The sequence below is a fragment of the Spermophilus citellus genome, assembly GCF_964194105.1.
Source record: "Spermophilus citellus genome assembly, chromosome: 3".
NCBI lineage: Eukaryota > Metazoa > Chordata > Mammalia > Rodentia > Sciuridae > Spermophilus > Spermophilus citellus.
Genome location: NC_138184.1, coordinates 103,555,754 through 103,577,252, shown reverse-complemented (window position 1 = coordinate 103,577,252; position 21,499 = coordinate 103,555,754). Strand labels below are relative to the sequence as shown.

General features: G+C 55.2%; 1 protein-coding gene across 3 annotated transcripts in view; it reads right to left on the bottom strand.

The window, feature by feature from the left end:
- ADGRD1 (adhesion G protein-coupled receptor D1) overlaps positions 1–21,499 on the bottom strand; it is a 99,169-nt gene that overhangs the window by 65,499 nt on the left and 12,171 nt on the right. For all 3 annotated transcript variants that reach the window (XM_081284960.1, XM_081284959.1, XM_081284961.1), the window contains 5 exons: positions 20,886–21,008; positions 12,071–12,250; positions 6,627–6,881; positions 3,047–3,108; positions 2,204–2,359 (listed from right to left, as the gene is read on the bottom strand). In XM_081284960.1, coding sequence (XP_081141086.1) covers positions 2,204–2,359; positions 3,047–3,108; positions 6,627–6,881; positions 12,071–12,250; positions 20,886–21,008 — 776 coding nt within the window. The remainder of the gene's footprint in view (positions 1–2,203; positions 2,360–3,046; positions 3,109–6,626; positions 6,882–12,070; positions 12,251–20,885; positions 21,009–21,499) is intronic.

The following is a 21,499-nucleotide window of genomic DNA, read 5'->3' as shown; positions in this document are numbered from 1 at the left end:
AAGAGCTCAGGTTTCACAGGCCTCACAGCTCTGCTGGCCTTGGAGTGCAGGGACAGTGGTATAAGTGTGTGCCAATAAAACTTTACTCAGATGTGGCCTGGGGAGCGCAGTGGGCTGACCCCTGACTAGAGCCGCTTCCTCTAATAGAAATACACGAACCACATTTGTCTTTTTAAAGTTTCTAGCAGCCACATTTTTAAAAGAAGAGCATGGGGATTCCCAGTGTGCCTTACGTAGCTCCGACTACACACAACACCATCGTCTCCACACTCAGTGCCCCCAGGACTGCTCACCACATGCTGCCCGTGCTCTGAGGGAGGCCTGAGGTTGCTGCGTGGCCTGCAGTTGCTGTGCTCCTCGGCTTACAGGAACCATGGCTCAAATGCTCGACAGCACATGGCCCCGCCCCACACAGCACAGGAAGTGACCCCTTGCCATCCTGCATAATTGACAGGCAAGAAGCCAGGACCCTGCAAGACAGTGTGGTCACCAAGCACTTTTACCTGTCACCCAATCAGAGACTGGTGGCATTTGGGGTAAATCTGTGTGCTCTGTCTCTAGGGCATTGGAGTTGGACACCTTGGCTCTGGTCCACATAGAGGTCTCCACCAGGCCCCCGGGCTGCACCCAGCTCTGAGATGGGTTTATTGGGTCTGCACGTAATATATTTTTTTTAGCTGCACACTTGTTTAAATTGTGAGATTTCTCATTTTAAAATTCCAGGCAGGGGCTTGCTTCCCTTGCAAATCCTGAGGAGGGTTAGCGTCACGCTAAAGGTTGAAATCAGGTGGCTGCAGATGATCTGGGTGAGACCAGCCACCCGCCCACTTCAATCTTCTGGTCCTTGAAGCCACTTGAGCTTCTCTGGCTTGTGAGGTTTAGCGGGGCGAGGGAAGAAGCAGGCAGACAGGAAGTCTCCAAGCTTGAAATGGAAGTGCTTCTTAAGAGGACCTGCGCTGAATTCCCTACTCTAAACACACACCTGTTAAAGGCCATGGAGCTACGTGTCCATCGACGTCCTGCAGCCCCACACTGGGATCAGCACAGAGTGCTCGTCTGCCTGGCCTGGCCCTCGTCCCTCGTCCCTCATCACTTCTGCCAGCCACCCAGCAGCTCCCCCCACCACTCTGAAGCCCTGCAGCAGCTCCCTGGCCCACGCGGCTCATAGAAGTAACAGCTTGCACCTGCCACAGTCACCCATTTGCCTGCTGCCACCGCAGTGCCTTGCAATTATCCACCAGCAGGTCGCAGGGCCAGGCCAGAAGGTTCGGGTGGGGGGGACCCTCAAACCAGCATCCCACAGACAGTTCTTGGGACTGGCCACGTCCCGGGCTGCAAGCCCCATGGAGGCAGGGCAAAGCCAGGCTCAGCCCTCAAGAATCCCAGGCTGGGCGGATGGAGCTGTCCACAGGTGCTTGCTAACTGGCCAGCCTGCTCAAGGGTAGGCAGTGGTGGCTCATTCAGAGTCCATTTCATGATTAGTGAACTCAACCAGCACAGCAGGCATTTAGCACATAAATGTCTAAGTGATGAATCCACCACTGAGTTCCCCCTGCCCTAGACATCCCGAAACAAGCAGACACCAGCTAAGTGCCTGCTGCACACCTCTGAGGACCCTTCATGGGAAACACTGCCACATGAGGGCAGGGCAGGCTCATCAAGATGTTCATTAGGCACCAGCTGCATACAAGGCACCAGCTGTCAGAGTGACCTCTTGTAGCCCAGCTCAATCCATACAGGAGAAAGATTAGTACTTATGCAGTGCTTACTGTATACCAAGGTACAAAGAGTAAGGATCTTGGTTTTCATGCTGTAAATGTTGCATTCACTGAGTGCTTTGTGTAACTTTGGGAATTCCCAATGTGCAGACTGTGGCCTGTGACCTATGGCCCCCGGCTGAATCCCCAAAGACCCAGCTCCAACTTTCACCTGTTGCCAAGGAGGTGGCAGAGTTTAGACCAGGCATTCAGACCCAAATGTCTCCGAAGGCCAGGCGGGCTCAGGACGGAGCAGGACGACCCACTGGGGAATGAATCACAGGCCCCTGGAACTGTGTACGGGCAGCCAGAGCGGCACCCCATCTGCTCGCACATGGGAAGCTGGAAGTCCAGGCCTCATGTGAAAGCTCCTGGCCTCACTTTGCAGGCCGTGGTGTGGCTGCGCTCCAGCCCTGGGCTGCCCAAATGAGCATCAGAGCACTCACCTCCGTGAGGTTCAGTGCTGTGTCCTCCAAGAGGGACTTGCTGGGCAAGCTGCGGGACACATTGTGCAGGTAACTCAGCACGACTCCAGGTCTTTGGAAGTGTTTCCTCTTCTCTGTCAGGTTGGTTATGATGGGATGGTAGGCATCAGTGGGCGTCTGAAAGAAATTGGCAACATGAGCTCCTGCCGAGAATGGAGGCCTCGCTGTTCGGGGCAAGCCCAGGGTTCCTGGTCCCACATGGCACCTCCCACATGCCAGGCCCTTTCGTGAACTGTGGCACCTGTGGGCATGTCCCCCTCACAGCTTCCTCCTGAATCAGGAGCCACTCGACAGACGGAGCTAAGCCCCGAGAGGCGAAGCTCCCGAGACCTGAACCCCAGGTGGGTGCTCAGAGTCGGCATGCTGTCAGGAACATGGAAGCTCAGGGAGTCGGTTAGTGACAGGTGGTGGCTCTAGAGGGACCATCATTACTGGCTGAGCTTCCCTCAGACAGCAAAGAAAAGTCATAGAGGGAAGCTGAGCTCTGCAGGGGGGTGGCTCCCACTGCCCTGTAGGGGACCTCGGGGCCATTTGCTCTGAGAGAGACTAATTGAGAATCTCATTTAGTCACTCCTTTTAGGCATCTGCAGTGACTGGCAGCAGGAACCAGGGGTTGTCTTCCCCTCCGTCACCATGAGCACCAAGAAAGAGCCCCAAAGTTGGCTTCCCTGTGTCAATGATCTCTTCCCAGACACTACACTGCCACTAAGGAAGAGCCCAGGTCATCTGATGAAACTCATCCTTCCTGGCACCCGGCCCACACAGAAACACCCCCCAAGGAGCAAAGAAAGTGCACCTGCTCACCATGGTGCCTGCTGTGGGTGTCAGGGAGAAGCCCGGGGCCGAGGTCGACAAGACATGCTTTCCTAGAAAAAGTAAGTGACGCTTAATAAGGACAAAGACTGCGCCCCTTTTCCCACCCCAGGGAAGGTCTGTCTTTATCCCTGAGCTTAGCAGTTTGAGATGCATCTGAGAGAGGCTGGGGGTGTTTCAGGTGGAAATGTGGCTGGGAAGGCAAAGGGCCAATGAGCTGCTGATCAGGTGGGGATCTGGGTCTCCCAGCCCACGCTGCCTCTATTGGATTCTAAGTTGCTTTTGATCACCCTTCATGCCCGTCATCATGGGAAGAGATGATCTTAGGCAAGGCGTCACTGACTTCAAAGAAATAAAGAATGAAAAATAGGCTTCAACTGCACCAGATGAGTTAGCGATAGACATGACTGAGTCTCAGGGCTGGGACAGAGTGCTTCATCTAAGGGACAAGTGAGCCAGGACCTCTGGAGGGGGAGACGGCTCCCAGGCCCTGTGCTCAAGGCCTTGCATATGGAGGACCTTCCAGACTTGAGGGGCCAGGCTTTGTGGTCCTCCACCCCCCACTAACTTCCAACCCCAGCGCCTCCTGCTGGGGACAGAGCACTACACATTCAACTTCACTGCTGGAGCAGACCTCAAGGTGGCTTCGGTGACCTGAGTAAGCGGAGTCGTCACCCTTGCTGGCTGGCACGACTCCTTGTATTTGGGTGGTAAATGCAGGTGTGATGCCCGTGGGAGACCTGGGCCCCAGAACCATACTGTTCTCCAAGCAAAGTGATGCTCATTGCTCAGCTGCCAGGGAGCCACAGAGTGACCATGTCAAAGTCCCATGGATGGATGGAAAGTCTGGCGTGAGGAAGTAACTGCTCAAGCTAAAGCCGACTCATCAAGTTCCACTTTGAAGGGCAATTCAAATCAGTCTGGCAGAGCTGGGTGCAGAGGGAGGCAACACCTGCCACCCCGACTGCTCAGGTTCCAGGCAGGAGGATGGCCAGGGACACTGAGCTGCGCCCAGCCTAGCCCTGGCCCCATCCCCAGTCCTGAAAAGGGAAAACGAGAGTCTACAGACCTGCCCACACCCACGAGAGGTGAGCACCAGAGGCAGAGGGGAAAGGGGCTCAGCCGTGTCCTCAGCCCAGCTCAGCCCCAGTGACCCGCATCCCGCAAGCACCTGGCTTGCCCTGGGATCCCACTGGAGGTAGATAGGAGCCTTCAGCTCACATGGCTCTGAACATAGCCTTCCGCTTCCTCTGCCCATCTCTAGAGGAGCTGTCGCCCACTCTGGTGGCCGGGGTGGGGACCTTCCAGGGTGACAACACTTTGCCTTTGTACGAATGAGAAAAGATCACCCCATCTGGACCAATCAGTCAGAAAACAGCACCTGCCCCAGCTAATGGGCTTGGAAGAAGCCATCTCATCTGGACAGGCACTTGAAGAAAGGTCCTCTCCAGGCACTTGGAGAAAGGTCCTCTCCAGGACCTGTGGCCTGGCAGAGCTGCAGGAACACCCAGATTCAGTGCCCTCGGGCTGGGTTTCAGCTCAGCCCCAGTCTGGACTCATCTCCCCTGACCCAACTGAACTGGACGGCAACGGCATGTCAGTCCCCACAGAGGGCTTCCAGGGGCAGCCGGTGTCCTTCTTCCCACTCACACTCTACAGGACCAGATGGCCAGGTGGAACGGTACCCGGGGGACTCCGGCCTGGCTCAGGCGGGCACAGGGTCTGTGTTCCAGGAGGCCAGCTAACCCAGCAACTCTTCTGCACCCCCCGAGGATGGGACATCCTCTATTCCAAGTGCAGAGGACCAGAGGGGCCCAGCCCAGACACGACCGGTGCCCAGGGCTGCTGCCACAGCTAGGGGAACCAGGGACAGCAGAGGCTCTTCTCGAGACCACCAACCAGCAAACGGTCAGGAAGGAAGATGGCTTGAGGTCTTCCATGACACGGTGTTCTCACAGTGACAGCTGTCTGTGTCCTGGGCAATGGGCAGAGACCAGTGATGTTTTCCTCTGCTGGACACTCCACTGGGCCTCTCTGTGCAAGTGAGCGAATGCCCCTTTCCTCTGAGGACACTGGAAGGCAGGACTGGGAGGCTGCCCTGGACACCCATCAGTGCTGCATGGCATCCAATCCCTCTTGAGACCAGCACCCTGACTGTCCCTTGGGGGTCCCTTCTCCATGTGTGTTTTGGACAAGGCTGGCCATGCTGCCATATCAAGAGTGGACAGTGTCTCAGTCAGCATTTCCCGCAGCCCCACCACAGTGCTGCTGACGGAAGGCACACACATCAACTCAGCCACTGAGAGTCAGGCCAGCCTGGCTGCAGGAGGGACAGGAGCAGACACCCCCTCTTCTGATGAGGTTGCTGGAGGGAGACGTGTGGTGACCACTGCCTCTTGGCAGGTCATTCTGAGTGGAAATAAGCAGCATGTTGCTTGTGGGCACCACGAGGTGAAATCGTGACGGACAGGGAGAGACAATTCTAGCACGAGCTGAGTGCTAACATCAAGGCCTTGCCACATGGGCATCCAGCTAGTGGCTTTGCACACCCTGCCCTGCTACATCATGTGGCACTCGGTGGGGGTGGCATTCTCCTCCCCCACTGTGCAGGTAGGAAGCTGTGACCTGCATGATTAAGACTGGTGGCTGAGGCTGGCAGCGGGCAGGGGAGACTCTGCCTAAGGGCCAGGAGCTCCCTTTAGGGGGGACACAGATATCTGGACAGAGATGGTGGCTGCACACATCACACTCTTACCAAATGCCACTAAATTGTCCACATTTACATGGTTAGCTGACACTATGTAAATGTCACCTCAATTTTTAAAAAGTGACTTCCCAATGTCTCATGGCTCACCAAGGCAGAGGGGAGAGTTGAGCTCAGGTATACAGGCCACTGTGCTGAATGACCACTGTGTGCCAAACAGGAAGAGGGCATTTGGGGGGCTCCAGGGCCCATCAGGGAATGTGGCACGTGGGAGGTGGTTCTTGGGCAAATACAGTGATGGGCCTGGAATATTTGCTCTCCAAAGCCTCTCACAGCCATCCTCTCACGCACCCTGTGACCCAGGAGAACACAGCCTCAGTGTGCCTCTGGTAAATTGTTAACCACTTTATCTTAGGGAACAGGTGCTTTAGAAAGCACTGGGTTGGAACAGTTCACTGGGGCGCACCTCACACCTGAGGAGGAGACTGGGAGGGAGGAGGGCTAGGGAGGGGAGGAGGGCTGGGGAGGGGAGGAGGGCTGGGAAGGGGAGGAGGGCTGGGGAGGGAGGAGATGAGGGGGGAAGGAGGGCTGGGGAGGGGAGGAGGGCTGGGAAGGAGGGCTGGGGAGGAGAGGAGGACTGGGGAGGGGAGGAGGGCTGGGGAGGGGAGGAGGGCTAGGGAGGAGAGGAGGACTGGGGAGGGAGGAGGGCTAGGGAGGAGAGGAGGACTGGGGAAGGGAGGAGGGCTGGGGAGGGAGGAGGGCTGGGGAGGGGAGGACGGCTGAGGAAGGAGGAAGGCTGGGGAGGGAGGAGGGCCAGGGGTGCCTGGAGCACACACCAGGCCTGCCCACACCTTCGAGCTCACTGACCTGTGGCAGCTGTGAAGTACATGACCACCTCATCTGGGGTCAGGGCACGTTCCCAGATGATGAACTCATCAAAGGCCCCGTTCTCGTAGCGCTTGGTCTGGTCCTGCTCAGACCCAATCACCAGATTGACACTGGGCTCTCCGTAGGCGTGAGACACCTTCCCACTTGGGTCAGAGGTGCTCAGTGTCCCGTTGATGTAGACCTTGAGGCCCTCCTTGGATTTCCATGTGAAGAGGACGTGAGTCCAGTAGGGACCTGGAGAAGAGCCAAGACAGCATCCTGAGCGCCGTGGGCACGAGCGCCCCACTCACGCGTCTTCTCTGTTGCCACACGCACCCTCTTCCTGATGACTGTCACTGCTGGTCCTGGCCAGTCCTAAAAAAGGCCACCTCACGGACCCGACTCCATCAGCCCTGTGGAGCACAGGGAAGAAATTGCCCTTCTGCCTCCCTCCCCAAATCCCCATAGCAGGTCCAGAGATTCACCATTTTAACACAGGAGTCACTGACCTAAGTGACCACAAGCAAAAGGGAAAAAATAGTTTTAAAATGCAGAACATGAGCACCTGTCAATCAGACCCAGAACCCAGTTGAAAACACAGCCTGTCAGGAGCAAGGGTGGGAGGTTGTCCTGCTCACAGGACCTCTAGCACCCTGGGTGGCACTGACAATGTCACAGACAAGAGAGAAAAGATACATGCTTGCATGTCGAGAAGGGTGACAGAATCATCTTTGCAGATGGCATGGCTGTCTACAAAGAAAAACCCCGAAGAATAAGAACAAATACAAAACGAACCTCCTGAAAATGGTTCCTGATTACAGCAAGATCACAGAGTACAGGTGAACAAGCAGATCAGCCGCCTTTCTGTTCTCAAGAAAAGGACAAGTGGAATTAAAAAAAAAAAAGGATCCTTAACATTGGCCCTTAAAAAAAGGAAGAGAAGAAGAAATACTTTGGTATAAGTCTGACAAGCAATGCCTAAAATCTGAGGAAAACTACAAAAGGCCAATGAAAGAGACTAAACAAGAACTAAACTAATAGAAAGACCGAAAGACCTCCCATGTCCATGGACAGGTGGGCTCAATACTGGCAAGAGGTCAGTTCTTCCCGTCGGGTTGCTCTGTAGATTCCAGGAAAACCCCAGCAAATGATTTCTTGGATAGCAACAAATTGGTCCTAGAGTCCATAAAGAGGAAATGCCAAGAAGAGCCCCACAGAGTCAGGAGAAAAACGGCTGGGGACTGACCCCCCTGCCTTGAAGACTCCCTAAAGAGCCGCAGTACTCAGGCAGGGAGGTGCGGCGTGGGCAGGGAAGGCAAGCAGGGAACAGGGTGGACAGCCCTGGGCAGGACCAGCACTGGCCATTCACTGACACTCAGCAAAAGGGCAAAGGTAATACCCTCGAGCAAAGCTGGCCTTTCCACCCAGTGACACCAGACTGCTGGGCACTCAGTGCAAAGGTAAAAATGAATAAACCCAGACCCTCTAACCCGGCAAAGATCAATCCAAGATGTACGGCAGGCCTGAAAGCAAAATGCAAAACTGTGATGCTCCTGGAAATGACAGGAGAAACAGGGGACGAGCCTGAGTCTGGTGATGGCTGTTTGCTGTGGAACCAAGGTACAATTCATGGACAAAATCCACGGCAGCTGGACGTCACCAAGACTTTAAAGACCTCCGCTCTGCCAGACAGCATCATGAGGAGGGCTTGCAAAAGACATGACAGACACTGTTACCCACAATGCACAGCTGTGACTCAGCCATGAGAAGACACCCACCCAAGGACAGGCCCAAGGTCTGGATAGATGCCTCACCAGCCCCAAGGGTGTCCAACACCAGGAGTGGACCCCCAGGTGGACCACAGGCTGGGGCGACCATGACATGGCGCCGTGGGCTCATGGTCACAGTGAGGCCCCTCTGCAGAGCAGGTGACAGTGGGGTGCCTGGGGACAGGAGGTACGTGGCTCTCACCACACCTGGCTGTGCTGGGGTCTGAAAGGGTGGGAAACACAGGAGTCCACTAAAAACAGCACAGCAGAGTTGCAGAGAGGCTGGAAGAAGGTCGGGGGACCCTGCTTTCCCTGAGGACTTGGTTCTGGGCCTGCCACAGGGCACAGAAGGGTGAGGGATGACTTCTGCAGCTAGGAGGCAGCCCCCACATACCCCACCTGCCATCAGCACAAGAACAAAGCCCCTCATGGCCCCTTTTTATTCCCAAGAGAGGTTGGGAAGTCTTAGTTCTAAAATTAAATCACAACTTATGGTCAGACCGGGAACTGTTCAAAACATTTTCTAGAGACATGGCCTAAGCAGCCCAGCATGGGACCACAGAAGCATCTGAAGTCCCCGTTCTGCCCCCGCCCTGGGCAGCCCCCTCATCTCTGACGCAGCGTGTGTGACAGCAGCCAACGTGGCCTTGACGTGGCCATGATGTGGCAGGAAGACCAGCCTCCTGGCTGCCTGGGCAGCTCCACAGTGAGCCTCCAGGCGCCCTTTACCCTGGCATGCGGGCCGTGCTCAGCCATAGGAAGCTGCGTCCAACATGGATGGTCAACCACCATGTCATGGTTGGCTGTCCTCTGGACACACGTCCTCCTGCCCGCTGGTTGCACCTCACCCAGCCGTACATCAGGGCCTCTCGCTCAGGATTGTGTAACCTTCTGATAATCTTGAGCCTCTGGACACTTGGATCCCAAACAGGCCCAAGGTGTCATTGCCCTTGGGTTCCACAGTGAGAAGGACAAATTCCAGCAATGACCCAGTGAAGAGCACGCTGCCCTGCAGGGCCATTTACAGTCCTGTTTCCCCGGGGGAACGGCTGAGTTCATCTTAATACACGTTCAAGTTCAAGTTCAAAGAACCTGCTAGGTGTCTGGTTCTGTCTGTCCCGCCAGTCCAAGGGCACAGAGATGAGGTGCTGAGATTTGAAGCCCAGACAGCGGCAGTGGGAGCTCTCGACAAGGTTCAGATGGTGCTGTGTGGAGCGGGGCTGGAAGTCTCCTGCCCAGGGGGTCTGGGAGCTAATTCAGAGCGTATGCTCCCCACGTTCCCAAGCACAGGCGGACACGTCCAGGCCCTGCGCCCCTTGGCTCTGGGCCTGTGCGTATGGACTCCCTGGAGGCTCTGTCTCCCTGGGCTCAGGCTCCCTGTGAAGCAATCCTGTCACTCACATTGCAATGAGGAAACTGAGGGAGCAGGTGGGGTAGAAAGGTGTCCAGGTTCATGTGGCTACAAGCACAGGGCCCAGACCTGGCCCAGGCTGCCTGGCTCCAGAGTCTGGTGGGCCACGTGCCCTCCCTCCATTAGGCCAGTCAGGGCTCCCCTTGAGTGCTGCAAACCTGTCACTTCCTGGGCAGAGCACCAGCCTAGGCCTTCCTGGGTCACCATCCCAACCTCTGCCCTGCCCTCTGGGGCCTCCATATGGGCCCTCCCTGAACACTACCTTGAAGTCCTCCAAAAGCCAAATCACCTCTCCCCTTCTCCAATGTCCACTGCAGGCCTTCCCCAGCCTCCCCACACCACCCCCGCCCACACCTGTGACCTCAGGCCCTGTAGGTGAACTCCATGACAGAGAAACTGAGAACCCCCCAGCAGAAACTCTGTGGCTTCTCTCCCAGCCATGAGCTCGGCCCTTCTGCTGACTCCCACCCTCCCTCCTTCACCAAGACCACTCGCCACCCAGTGCCCCACGTCCGCCCCCCGCCCCTGCTCTCTGAATCTGCAGCCTACACCCCAAACACTCTCTCACCACCTGGTAAACCTGAAAGTGGGGGCAGGAGGGGGATTGACCCCCGCCCTCAGCTCACCACTTTCCATCGGGACCCCTGCCACAGCTGAGCACCTGCAGGGTCACCCGGTCCCCTGGTACTGACATGGAAACCCAGGCTCCCGCAACCACCTGCATGAGGCCAGAGCTCCTGCTCAGGGCTGCAGGCCCAGGTCTGACCCAGCAGGAAGCTGCTTGCCAGAGGCACAGCCTGCCCTCCTGGTCACCTGCCCAGGGAGCCTCTTGAAGAAGGAGCCCCTGACTGCAAATTGGTGCAACCACTCTGGAAAGCAGTGTGGAGATTCCTCTGAAAACTTGGAATGGAAGCACTATTCGACCCAGCTATCCCACTCCTTGATCTATACCCAAAGGACTTAAGGTCAGCTTACTATAGTAAGGCAGCCACATCAATGTTCATTGCAGTTCAATTCACAATAGCTAAACTGTGGAAGCAAACTAGATGCCCTTCAACAGATGAATGGATAAAGAAAATGTGGTGTAGATACACAATGGAAATTACTCAACATTAAAAGAGAATAAAATCATGGCATCTGCAGGTAAATGGATGGAATTGGAGAATATCATGCTAAGCGAAGTAAGCCAATCCCCAAAAACCAAAGGCTGAATGCTCTCTCTGATAAGTGGATGCTGATCCACAATGAGGTGAGGCATGGGGAAAATGGAGGAACTGTGATTGGGCAAAGAGGAGGGAGGGGGATGGGGGCAGGAAAGATGGTGGAACGAAACGGACATCATTACCCTAGATATGTGTATGACTGCACATGTGGTGTGACACTACACCATGTACAACCAGAGAAATGAAAAGCTCTGCTGCAATTGTGAACAATAAATCAAAATGCATTCTGCTGTTATATATGCCTAATGAAGATAAATAAATTCATTAATTAATTAAAAAAATAACAAAAGGTTTTAGGGCTAGATGGTGGTGACAGTCACACAGCATTGTGAATGTATTTCATGTATTTAATGTCATTGAATTGTATGCTTACAACAGATGAAAATGAAAATGTTATGTTTTATATATTCATTTTTTAAAATTTTTTTTAGTTGTAGATAGACACAATATCTTTATTTTTATTTATTTATTATTATTATTATTTTTATGTGGTGCTGAGGATTGAACCCAGGGCCTCATGCATGGGAGGCAAGCACTCTACCACTGAGCTACAACCCTACCCCTATATATTCATTTAACATTAATTAATAAATTAATTAGAAGCCCCCCCCCAAAAAAAGCAAGTGTGGTGAGATGCACAATGGATCTTCTTCAGCCGTGAAGAATGAAATCATGCTATTTGCAAGAAAATGGGTAGAACCCAGAGCATTATGTCAAGCAAAATAAACAAGGCTCAGGAGGTCACAGGTCGCATGTTTTCCCCCATATGAGGAAGCTGGGGAGGAAACAGGAGGAGAAATGTAGGGAGAGGTCTCACAGAACTCAAGGGAGGTCAGTAGAGTACAGTGGACGAAGACAGAGGGGGAGGGAGGGAGGTGCTGGGGAGCCGAGCTGCCACATTGCACTGCTATATCTGTGTGTGGAAACATGCAGCAGCAACCGTCACCACGCACCACACCGGGGACCCAGGGCACGAGTGTGGGGAGTAGCGCTGTGCAGGCTGTCCTGCCGGGCTGTCACTGGGTCCATGCCAACACTCACCCGGTGGGCTGAAGGTGGCCTCCCAGGTCATGGAATTCTCACGTGTATACAGTTCCACGGAGCCTTTGCCGCCTATGGAGCAGACCTTGAACCCGTTGGAGATGACCTGTCCCCCATATGCAGAAGGGATGGGTCTGGACTGTTCTTCCTGCGTCTTCCAGAAGAAGGAGAATGTGACCCCTGAGGAGAGAGAAGGATGGGTCAGTGGAAGGACGAGGGAAGAGCTGCTCAGAGCCCAGAAAGCACCTGATGCTCTCAGCCACCATCTGTTAGGGCTCACAGGATGCCAGGCACTTTTCTAAATGTTTCATATAAATTACCTCCTTTTCTGTTTTTTGATGGAACCCAAGGGTGCTCGACCACTGGGCTATACCCAAGCCCTTTTAATTTCTTTATTTTCAGGTAGAATCTCACTAAGTTAATTGAGGCTGGCCTCAAAATCACGATTTTCCTGCCTCAGTCTCCCAAATCACTGAGATCACAGACGTGCATCTGAATTAGCGCAGCTGAATTGCCTCTTTTTAGAGTGCAGTAACCCTGCTGCCACCCCCATGACACAGCGGAGGCCACTGAGGCCAGTTTGCCCAAGGCCACCAACCCAGTGGCCAATGAAGATCAAATGTGGCCTAACTTGCTGCACAGACAGAAATACATACCAGCCTGGGCTCCTCCCCTTCACCAGACCCATGGCGCGGAGCTCCCCCAAAATCTCCGCCAGAAACGAATTTGCAGAGAAAGGATCCATTCCATGCACGCACTCATAAACCTCGTTCTTGGAGGAGCTGACCACCTGTGAGCATCCTCCCATCCGTAAACACTCTTCCGCCAGTCATTTTTATGTCCAAGCTGTGCCACATCCTAACCAGGACTCACAGCTTTTTTAAATAGCCGCACTGTTGAGTCTTAGGGTTTTCTTCAAATTTTAGAAGAAATAATCCAAATAGAAGTGGAAGCTAGTCCCCCCCCCATACCTCAAATTCTATGCCTTTAGGGTAAATCCCAACCGGGACTTTCTTTCAGCTGCCTAGAAGCAGCTTCTAGGGTTTCCTTGTCTGTGCAGCTCAAGTCCAAGGGTTGAACCTGTGAGGCTGGTAGAGACACAGCAGCAAGTCCAGCCCGGATGCCGTGCTGGACTGGGTGGTCCCTGTCCCCAGCACTGGTGTGCAGGAGCTTGGACAGGGCGGACCTGTCCCTCCCTCCCCAGACGCAGACTGAACCTGAAGACCAGCGGCCCTTGACAGGGAAGGTCTGGGTGGCCCTGGCTCAGGGCCATGGTGGCTCCAGCCAGTGGACCATTGGACTGAGGCCTCCCGGGGCTGCGCTATGGAGCTGGCGGCCTCTCCCCCTCTGCTGCTCCTCTGCCTGCAGGTATCTCCGCCCGCCTGCCTTCCCTGGCGTGCGAGAACAGAAGTAGGTGGCGTGTGCATGTCTGCTAAGCTGGCCACCTGCTGGACTCGATGTAAGGTGGACTGAGCCGCCTGCCTGGTCCCTCTTTGCTGGACAGCACTGTGGTGACAGCGTGCCTGTGACCTGCCCAGGGTTGATGGAAACAGGCCAGGCTAGGCAGGGGGCTGCACTTGTCCTGGGTCTATTTATATAAATGGCAACAAAGTCACTTTAGGTCTAGCTTCAGATGAGGTTGAGGACACAGTTCTGAGAGCCCCTGATCACCTGTATGACCCGCGTCCTCCACTGCCACACTTGGGCAATGCCTTGTGGATCAGCTCATGGAGACGACTCCTCCAAAGGCCTGCGAAGGTGACCTGCTCTGTAGATGGTGGGTTCAGGCCGACGCCATCGATAGGAATGTAGGAAACAGCACAATTTTTATCACCCCTGCTTGGAATTTCTCCTTTGTACTTTTTCACAGAAGAGGAAACCTTGTGATTCGGAGCGTCCCCAACCCAAGAAATGAAAAGCCTGTGGTGTAACAGAGGTACCTGTTGCCCTGATCTGCCCAGTGCCCGCCATACACATGCCTGGAAGATCTCACTGTGCCCCGTAAATAGGCACAACTGCTGTGTGATGACCAAAAGTGTGTTTTTTAAAAAGAAGAATCTCAAAAGCCGGAGGGGACCCAGGCCTTCCTGGACCTCTGGGAGGTGCCAGGGTGGAGCCTAAGCCACGGAGGGTACTGCAGAGCAGAGCCCTGGGGACGCCCGTGACCTGTCCCCATCACGGAGGTGCCACTTCAGGAGCATGTGGTGACATCAGGCCTGGCCTGCATCCACACTCAACCCTGTACCTTGGGGCATGGCAGAGGAGGGATCTGGGGCCAGACCAGCTGTTCCCCCCAAGCCTGCCTTGCATTGTGGTGGCTCCGAGGCCAGCGCCAACCCCAGCCTGCCTGTGTCTCTGCGCTCAGGAACAGCCAATTTCACAGGGAAGTGAGCACAGCACATTGTGAAATTCCTGTTATGAAACATATTCCCAGTGGAATTCACAGAAGTCAATCTTTTTACAAAAACTTGCTGCATTTAAAAATTCCTTTCACTCAATTAAAAATAATCCTGTGTTGGCCTAATGTCTCTCTGGCCAGAAGAAAAATAAAAATAAAAAATTCAACACAGTGTCAGGTAAGGGTCAGGTAATAAAAATTAAGATGGAAATGTAGGTTGGCGCTGAACCCGGGGACACAGGGTGGGCGGAAGGCCCGTGGTCTGAGGCCAGCCTTTCGTGTCAGCTGGCTCGGCCTGGCTTCCAGCCCGGTAGGGCCTGATCCAACCTCTGACTGCATCTCCAGAGGTCTGAAAAGATGCACAGTGACCTTGAGAGTGCCACGTGGGGGACCGTGTCTTGAACTTGGTCCAGAGGAGGGAAAACAGACGGCACCAGAGAGGAGCAGGGTGCTGACAGGGGGAGTCCACACTGCTGAGCCCTGGGTGCCTCTCCATCCAGACACCAAGGAAAGGCCTTCAACAAGACGGACGGCCAACAAAACCCGGGAATCAGATGTGGCAGGTGGCAGAAATGTCTGCCACGTGTGCCCCACATAGCCAATAGTGCAGGGACAGGTCTACATGGCTTCTAGCAGATGAGAAGGCCGCTCCCGCCTCGTGTGCACAGCACTGTACGTTCAAGGTGTGATCTCCAGAATCCAGGGACCACTTCCTGGCAGCTGGCCGGCTCTCCCATGACCTCCACAAGTGCCAACTCTTCATCCTCCCAACAAAACAGCCAGTCCCAGCTTGAGGGCATGAGCACCTGGGCCTCTTGGAGGGCTGCCTGTCAGCCTGCCACAGTGTCCAGGCAGAGAAGGGCTCTCCCCTGCTGTAGACATGGAGGCTCAGCCACTCACCTCTTAGGGAGCCTGTGGAGTGCTCCTTGCCCCGGCCTGTGGGCTGTGAGTGACCAGCCTAAATCTAGCATGAAGGGGCAGAGGCCACCAGTGGCCAAGTGTCACAGGACCCCTAGCTGCCAGCCTGGCCTCCCAGCAGAAGCCATAGGACCCAGGCAGAGGGCTAGTGCCCGGAGAGCTCCGTGCACTGCAGACAGACGGTCAGGAGTGGACAAGAGGGTTGGGCAGAAATGCACAGACCAAAGTCCACTCGGTACCCACAGAGTTTTGAGACTCATGACAAAATAGCCAAAAGAGACACTGTTGAGTCAGGCTAGGTGGAAGGGCCACGTGATCCCAGCAGCTCAGGAGGCTGAGGCAGAAGGATCTCAAGTCCAAAGCCGGCCTCAGCAACTTAGCAAGGCCCTGAGCAACTTAGTGAGACCCTGTCTCAAAATAAAAAATAAAAAGCGCTGGGAATGTGGCTCAGTGGGTGAGCACCCAGGGATTAGTCCCCAGAACAGAGAGAGAGAGAGAGAGTACGATCGTGCACGAGCGCTCAGAAGCCGGAAACCTTGGACAAAGAAGCAATAGCAAGTTCTGAAATTTTTAAGAAACCCAAATCATTCTGAATCTGCCACTTCCAAAGACCTGTAGACCCTCAAAGGGGCAGGTGAAGCTCATATGTTCTGAATGAGGTCAGTGGGATGTTAGTTTTGTCCTGTGGTTATACAAGATGCTGGCGTCCAGGGACATGGGTGAAGGACGCATGAGATCTCATTATTTTTTGCAACCATTTATTGATTAACAATTATCTCCAAAAAAAATTTTTTAACACCTTAAGTAACAAAAGATGGTTCTGGGCCAGAAAGGCCTGGGGTCTGGCCTGGTCACCCAGGGTTACGGTGCCTCTCGGGAAGTTGGACGGGCTTAGTCGACCAAGCTCCCTAGAATCAAATCCAAGTTTCTCTCTTTGTTAAGTGCATAGGTGACGCAAAGGGAACCTCTGGACTCTAGGGTTCCATCCAGTGTGGGCTCCATGCAGGACAGAGAGGCAGATGAGCAGTGCCCCAGGGCTGAGTCTCTCCACCATGGAGTGACCACCTGCCAGCTCCTCCCAGCCAGCCTGTGTGGGCAGCAGAAACTGCAGGGTCGGGAGCCTCCTGGCCAACCCAGGAGCACCAGAGACATCGAGGCTAGTGGCCACCAAAGCCCTGCCGTGGGCCCAGTTACCCCATCTCTAAGGCGGGCACAGTGGATGAAAGCTTCTCTGAGGACTACTTCCTTCACTGTGGTCCCCTGACCCAGAGACCCAAGAAGGACAGCAGCTGAGTCCACACAGGGCTGGCGATCCCCAGACCATCCTCAGTCTCCACCCTGCAATAAGGGCAGCATTTTGCTGACAGCTTTTTAAATGACCTCACGCAAAGGGAAGAGAGTCATTGAGGCCCAAGAGAGGGAAGTGCGCAGGGAGGTCCTCTAGCCACCGCTCCGGAGCTTCAGCAAGCCCTGCGCTGTCAGAGCCGGGGAAGGTCTGGGCATCTTCAGGGGACAGAGCAGGAAACCTTCACAGAGGGAGGAAGGGAAAGCTGAGGGGTCCCACAGGTACACGCCTTCCTGGAGGCAGCAGAAGCCCTCACAGCTGAGCCGATCAAAGGCCACATGGAAGTCACTCAAGATAGCATGTGGCACAGTGTCTGGAACAGCTTTCCAACGTCAGAGGGGTCCAAGGTGGGTCCTCCTTCTCTTCCTCTTGGTCCTCCTCCTCCTCTTCCTCTGGCCGTCACCCAGGTTGTGGTTTATTCCTTGTTGAACAGCATCACCATCACCAACAGCAGTCGATCCCCCGGAAACGGGAACAAGCAAGTGAAGCAGCTCTATGGTGGACCCTTCTGTGCTGGGAGGTGCCTGTCTTCACTGTCACTTGACCTTTCACTGTGGCGGGGACGCCTGGCATGAGCAGTAGGGCCACCCCCTCTCATCAATAGACACCCCAGGTTGCTGCCTGTGGAAGGGACCCTGTGGCAGCCATGGCCCATCGCGGCACACCTGACGGGAGGCCTCTGAAGAGACCTAGGCACCAGCAGGGTGGTCGGCCTGGACACACCTGTCCAGTAGATGTGCAGAGTTCAGGCACTCGGAGGAGTGGTGGCCAAGACACCATCCTCACAGAGCCAAAGGCCATGTAAGGGAGACCTGAGCAACCAGCCCTGTGGACTGCAAGTCCTGGGGAGGACATGCCCAGGGACTGCAGGCACCCAGGACAGGAACACCTGGCCAGGAGCAGGTCCCTGCCTGGGAGCCAGGAGCTGGTGTGCCTGCTGAGGTGACGGGTCTGCCAGGACCACCCAGGGAGGGGCCTTCCAGCCCCTGTTCACACCGGGAAGCAGGTAGAAGAAGACCCTGGTGTGAAGGCACACAGACTATCCCTGGGGTCAGCAGTGTCCCATGGCCTTTCTCTCCAAGGCCCCCATGGCTCCTCTACTTAGCAGCTGGTGGCCATGAAGTCTCCCCCGGAGGAACCCGTTTGCCAAAAGGCAAACCCCCCACGGCTCACAGGATGCAGGAAGCAGATGCTAGAGGAGCTGTGTGGGTGGGAGTAGAGGGAAGGACGTCCTCTCGCTGAGAGCGCAGGGAACAGCCAGGCTCCTCAGATGGCCGCTCTCTGGAGAGCTCGTGCCTCACCCCCTCCCAACACATTCTTTTTAAAAATCAGCTGAAAATACAAGTGGAAAGGACATCCGGCTCTGGAATGAGGAATGCAAAGTGGCCTGGGGTGGGTTCCTCGCTCCTTAAACGTTGGTCTTATTATAAGAATAATGGGCTGTCACTCCATGTCCCCCACCAAGTGTGGAGGGGGTGGCTGGACAGATCCCCAAAGGCCCGTCCACATCTTCTGAGTCCTAACTGTGCGACCTCCACCGTGTCCAGACACTGCCCATATTATTATGAAATACGGTTGAATCAACCTGCTCTGGACATTTGCCCTCCTGATGATCTCACCCTGAGTGACGTGTGGAAACACATCTCCATGAGACATCGTGTTAAAATAGAGCACAACCCTCTGTTGTCACGTTCCCAGAGTCCCCGACACAACCTCGCACCCCTCCCTCTGTGAGACTTTGATTTGGACAATGCTGGGCAGATGACCTTGTTTGGGTCCCTGGGACCCAGGAAAAGCCCCTGACCAAAAGCAGTGAGTGGGAAATGCATGCATCACCCTGTGTGGGTGCAGCAAGCTGTGTGGGCCCAGCACCCGGTACTCTGCAAGGCCGAAATCCAGACACGGGGAGAAAAGTCCAGCCCTCCAGGGCCAGCGTCCATCTCGCCAGCATCATGACACAGTTGCCTCAGGCTTCCTGGCTTCCTCCTGGGTCTGGCCATGATGTCAAGTGCGTATGTGAGAGACACCCCCCAGGGCTCCAGGTGGTCCCAGGGCAGGAGGCTGTCCCCAGGGCAGGACGTGAGGCAAGCCCCAGCTCTTCCTCACTCCAGCTCTGGATGTCTCACTTCTTCAGGGCTGAGCAAGCGAGAGCCAAGTGTGGGTGACCAGGATGGTGCATCCTGAGGCTCCAGGTGGGCCAGAGCCAGGGGAATCCAACCACGGCCGCCCGAGGCAGAGGGACCCCAAGGCAGGAAGACGGCCGTCCTGTTGGGGAGAGACCCTGCTGCAGAAAGAAGCTGGAGCCGCCACCAAAGGGCTGCAGACCCCAGCAGCCCCTCCATGGCTGGTCTCCGGTGCCACGGTCTGTCCCTTGGTCTTCACATACCATGGGAGGCACATGGGAGGCACATGGGGTGAAGCTCATTGACCTGTTTACTGATAAAGAGGTCCACTCAAAGCTGTGTGGCTGCCCAGGCCACCATAGAAAGGATCAGCTCTGGACAGGAGCCCTGGACATACCAACCTGCCAACCCAGCTGAGGTCACATGCAGGAAGCTGAGGACAGTGGCCTGGAGGGGGCCATGGTGGTCTAGAGACAGAGACACAACGTAAAGTAATTTCTCAAGAAAATCAGAAATCCTTGACATTTTCTATTTGTTCTGGGGTTGTTTTGTTTTGTTTTGTTTCATTGTTGTTTTGTTTGTTTATTTTTTAGAGTCTTGGCAAGTTGCTGAGGCTGGCTTCAAATTTTTGATCCTCCTGCCTCAGCCTCCCAAGTAGCTGGGATTGCAGGCGTGCCGAGCCTGGTAAAAGTCTCCTTTTTTTCAACGTCAGCAGCTAATTAAAATTTTAACCGTGCATCTGACAAGCTGTGCATGGACCCGGGGCAAAGTTCACTCCAAGGCCTCTAGTTCTTGGCCTTGGAGTTGGGGAACTTGTCAGGATTCTGATTTCCAAAAGCCACCCTTCCCTCGGTGCCACCATCTCCCATCCAGTGGGCACCTGGGATGATGTCAGTCACAGGACACCTGGGCCCAGCCCTTTCAGCCCCAATCCGAGCAAATCCCGTGCTGCAGCCCAATCTGCGGAGAGGCTCCTTCCCCATAGAAACTGCTCCCTGGAAAGCCAGACGCGGCCTCACAGACCTCACCTCCCAAGCCTGGGGCAGGGACACTCTGTTCTCCTGGCTGCCAGCTGCTGTCACTGGGCCTGAGTTTGTTTGGGGTTTGGAGAGACAAACAGCCTGGTGTGTTTTGAGGTCTGACTTAGGACCAGCTCATACTGTCTGTGCGCCCAGCTGAGCGGCCGACTTCAGAGCTGCTCCATACAATCCCAGGTCCCCAAAGCCCAAAACGCCGCCGCCTCATGTCTGTGGCTCATACAGCACTTGTTTATTTTTAGGGAATTGCGTGGTCTCCCAGAACCACGCAGTGACCCGTCGCCTGAGGCCGTCTGCCCCCAAGTCTCAGAGCCTCACAGAGACTGCGTCAACTCCCCCCCCCCCCCAGAAATGGACGTTTTCCTTTTGCTTCAAGGAAGAAAACCCTGAAGGCCCCAGCTGGCTGGACGATGGCAGATGGCAGTCCCTGAGGGTTCCCGTGCAGCCCAGCGCGGCCGTGTGGAGCCAGGCTGCACGCGCAGGCTGCAGGGAGAAGCAGGAAGGAAGGGCCCTCGTTTCCCTCTTGCACACGTGGACTTGCTGCGGGCACAGGCCTGCAACCACGGGCTGGGACAGTCCCATCCAGCATCCCGCCACCCTCCCTGGACCTGACAGAGGCAAACCTGCGCGAGGGTTAACAGGCACGCCCCGCCTGGCCCGTTACCCACATGACCAGAGCCAGAAATAACGCTGCGGTGGCCACGCTGTCTATTTCCTGCCCACAGACACCACAGCGCGTGAAGTCAGGGCCTGTGTCTCAGGGAGGGCTCCTTTCCCCTCTACTAGGTTAGGCACTTTGGTCTTGCAGCTCTCTAAGCCCGCACTGGGCCCTCCAGCACCAGCCTCTGGTCAGGACGCAAGTTGCCCACATCCCCCACGCTCCAGCTCACTTTGCCGTTCCATGCATTCTGCAGTTAGTGGGCCTTTGCAGTCCTGCCCAGAGGGGCAGGTGCTGCCCCGTGGGGAAACCGGCACCCAGAGGCCTGGCACTCACCCTCAGGGCCGCACTGGGTGGGGCTGCTGATGCAGGAGGTCCGGAGCCTGCCGTAGTAGAGCAGCGTCATGCCTCTCTCCTCCTTGAGGTAAATGCCTTTGTTGACCTTCCCCTCCACAATGTCTAGGGAACAAGAGGGTCAGCGTCACACGTGAGCCAGCCCGGAGCCTGGAAGTCTGAGGATGCCCAAGAGGTTGCAGGTAGCACCACACATGCACACCATATCCACCATCACAATACACACGCCCAGCATCCCACATTGTTCTAGGGTGCTAATAGCATTGTTAATATTTAATTATTAGTAATTAAACGATGAATAATTTATAAGTCTAAATGTTAGGTAATAAGTCACTGCATCCTATGAAATTGTGTTCTGTTGGCATCTCCTATTTATTACAGCGTCATGATAATGTACCTATACCATTTGCCAATGTTGGGCCACCAGAGCAAGAGGGTGGTGGTCCCCGTCCCCAAGCACCAATGGCACCCGCATGCTCCACAGGCCCCCCCACCCACCTGCACTGACTCCCCAGTGAAGCATGTTCTAACACGTCTGTGAAGCTACCACTGAGCCCTAGTCCCACACGTGTGAAGCCACAGCTTGTGGGGCCATG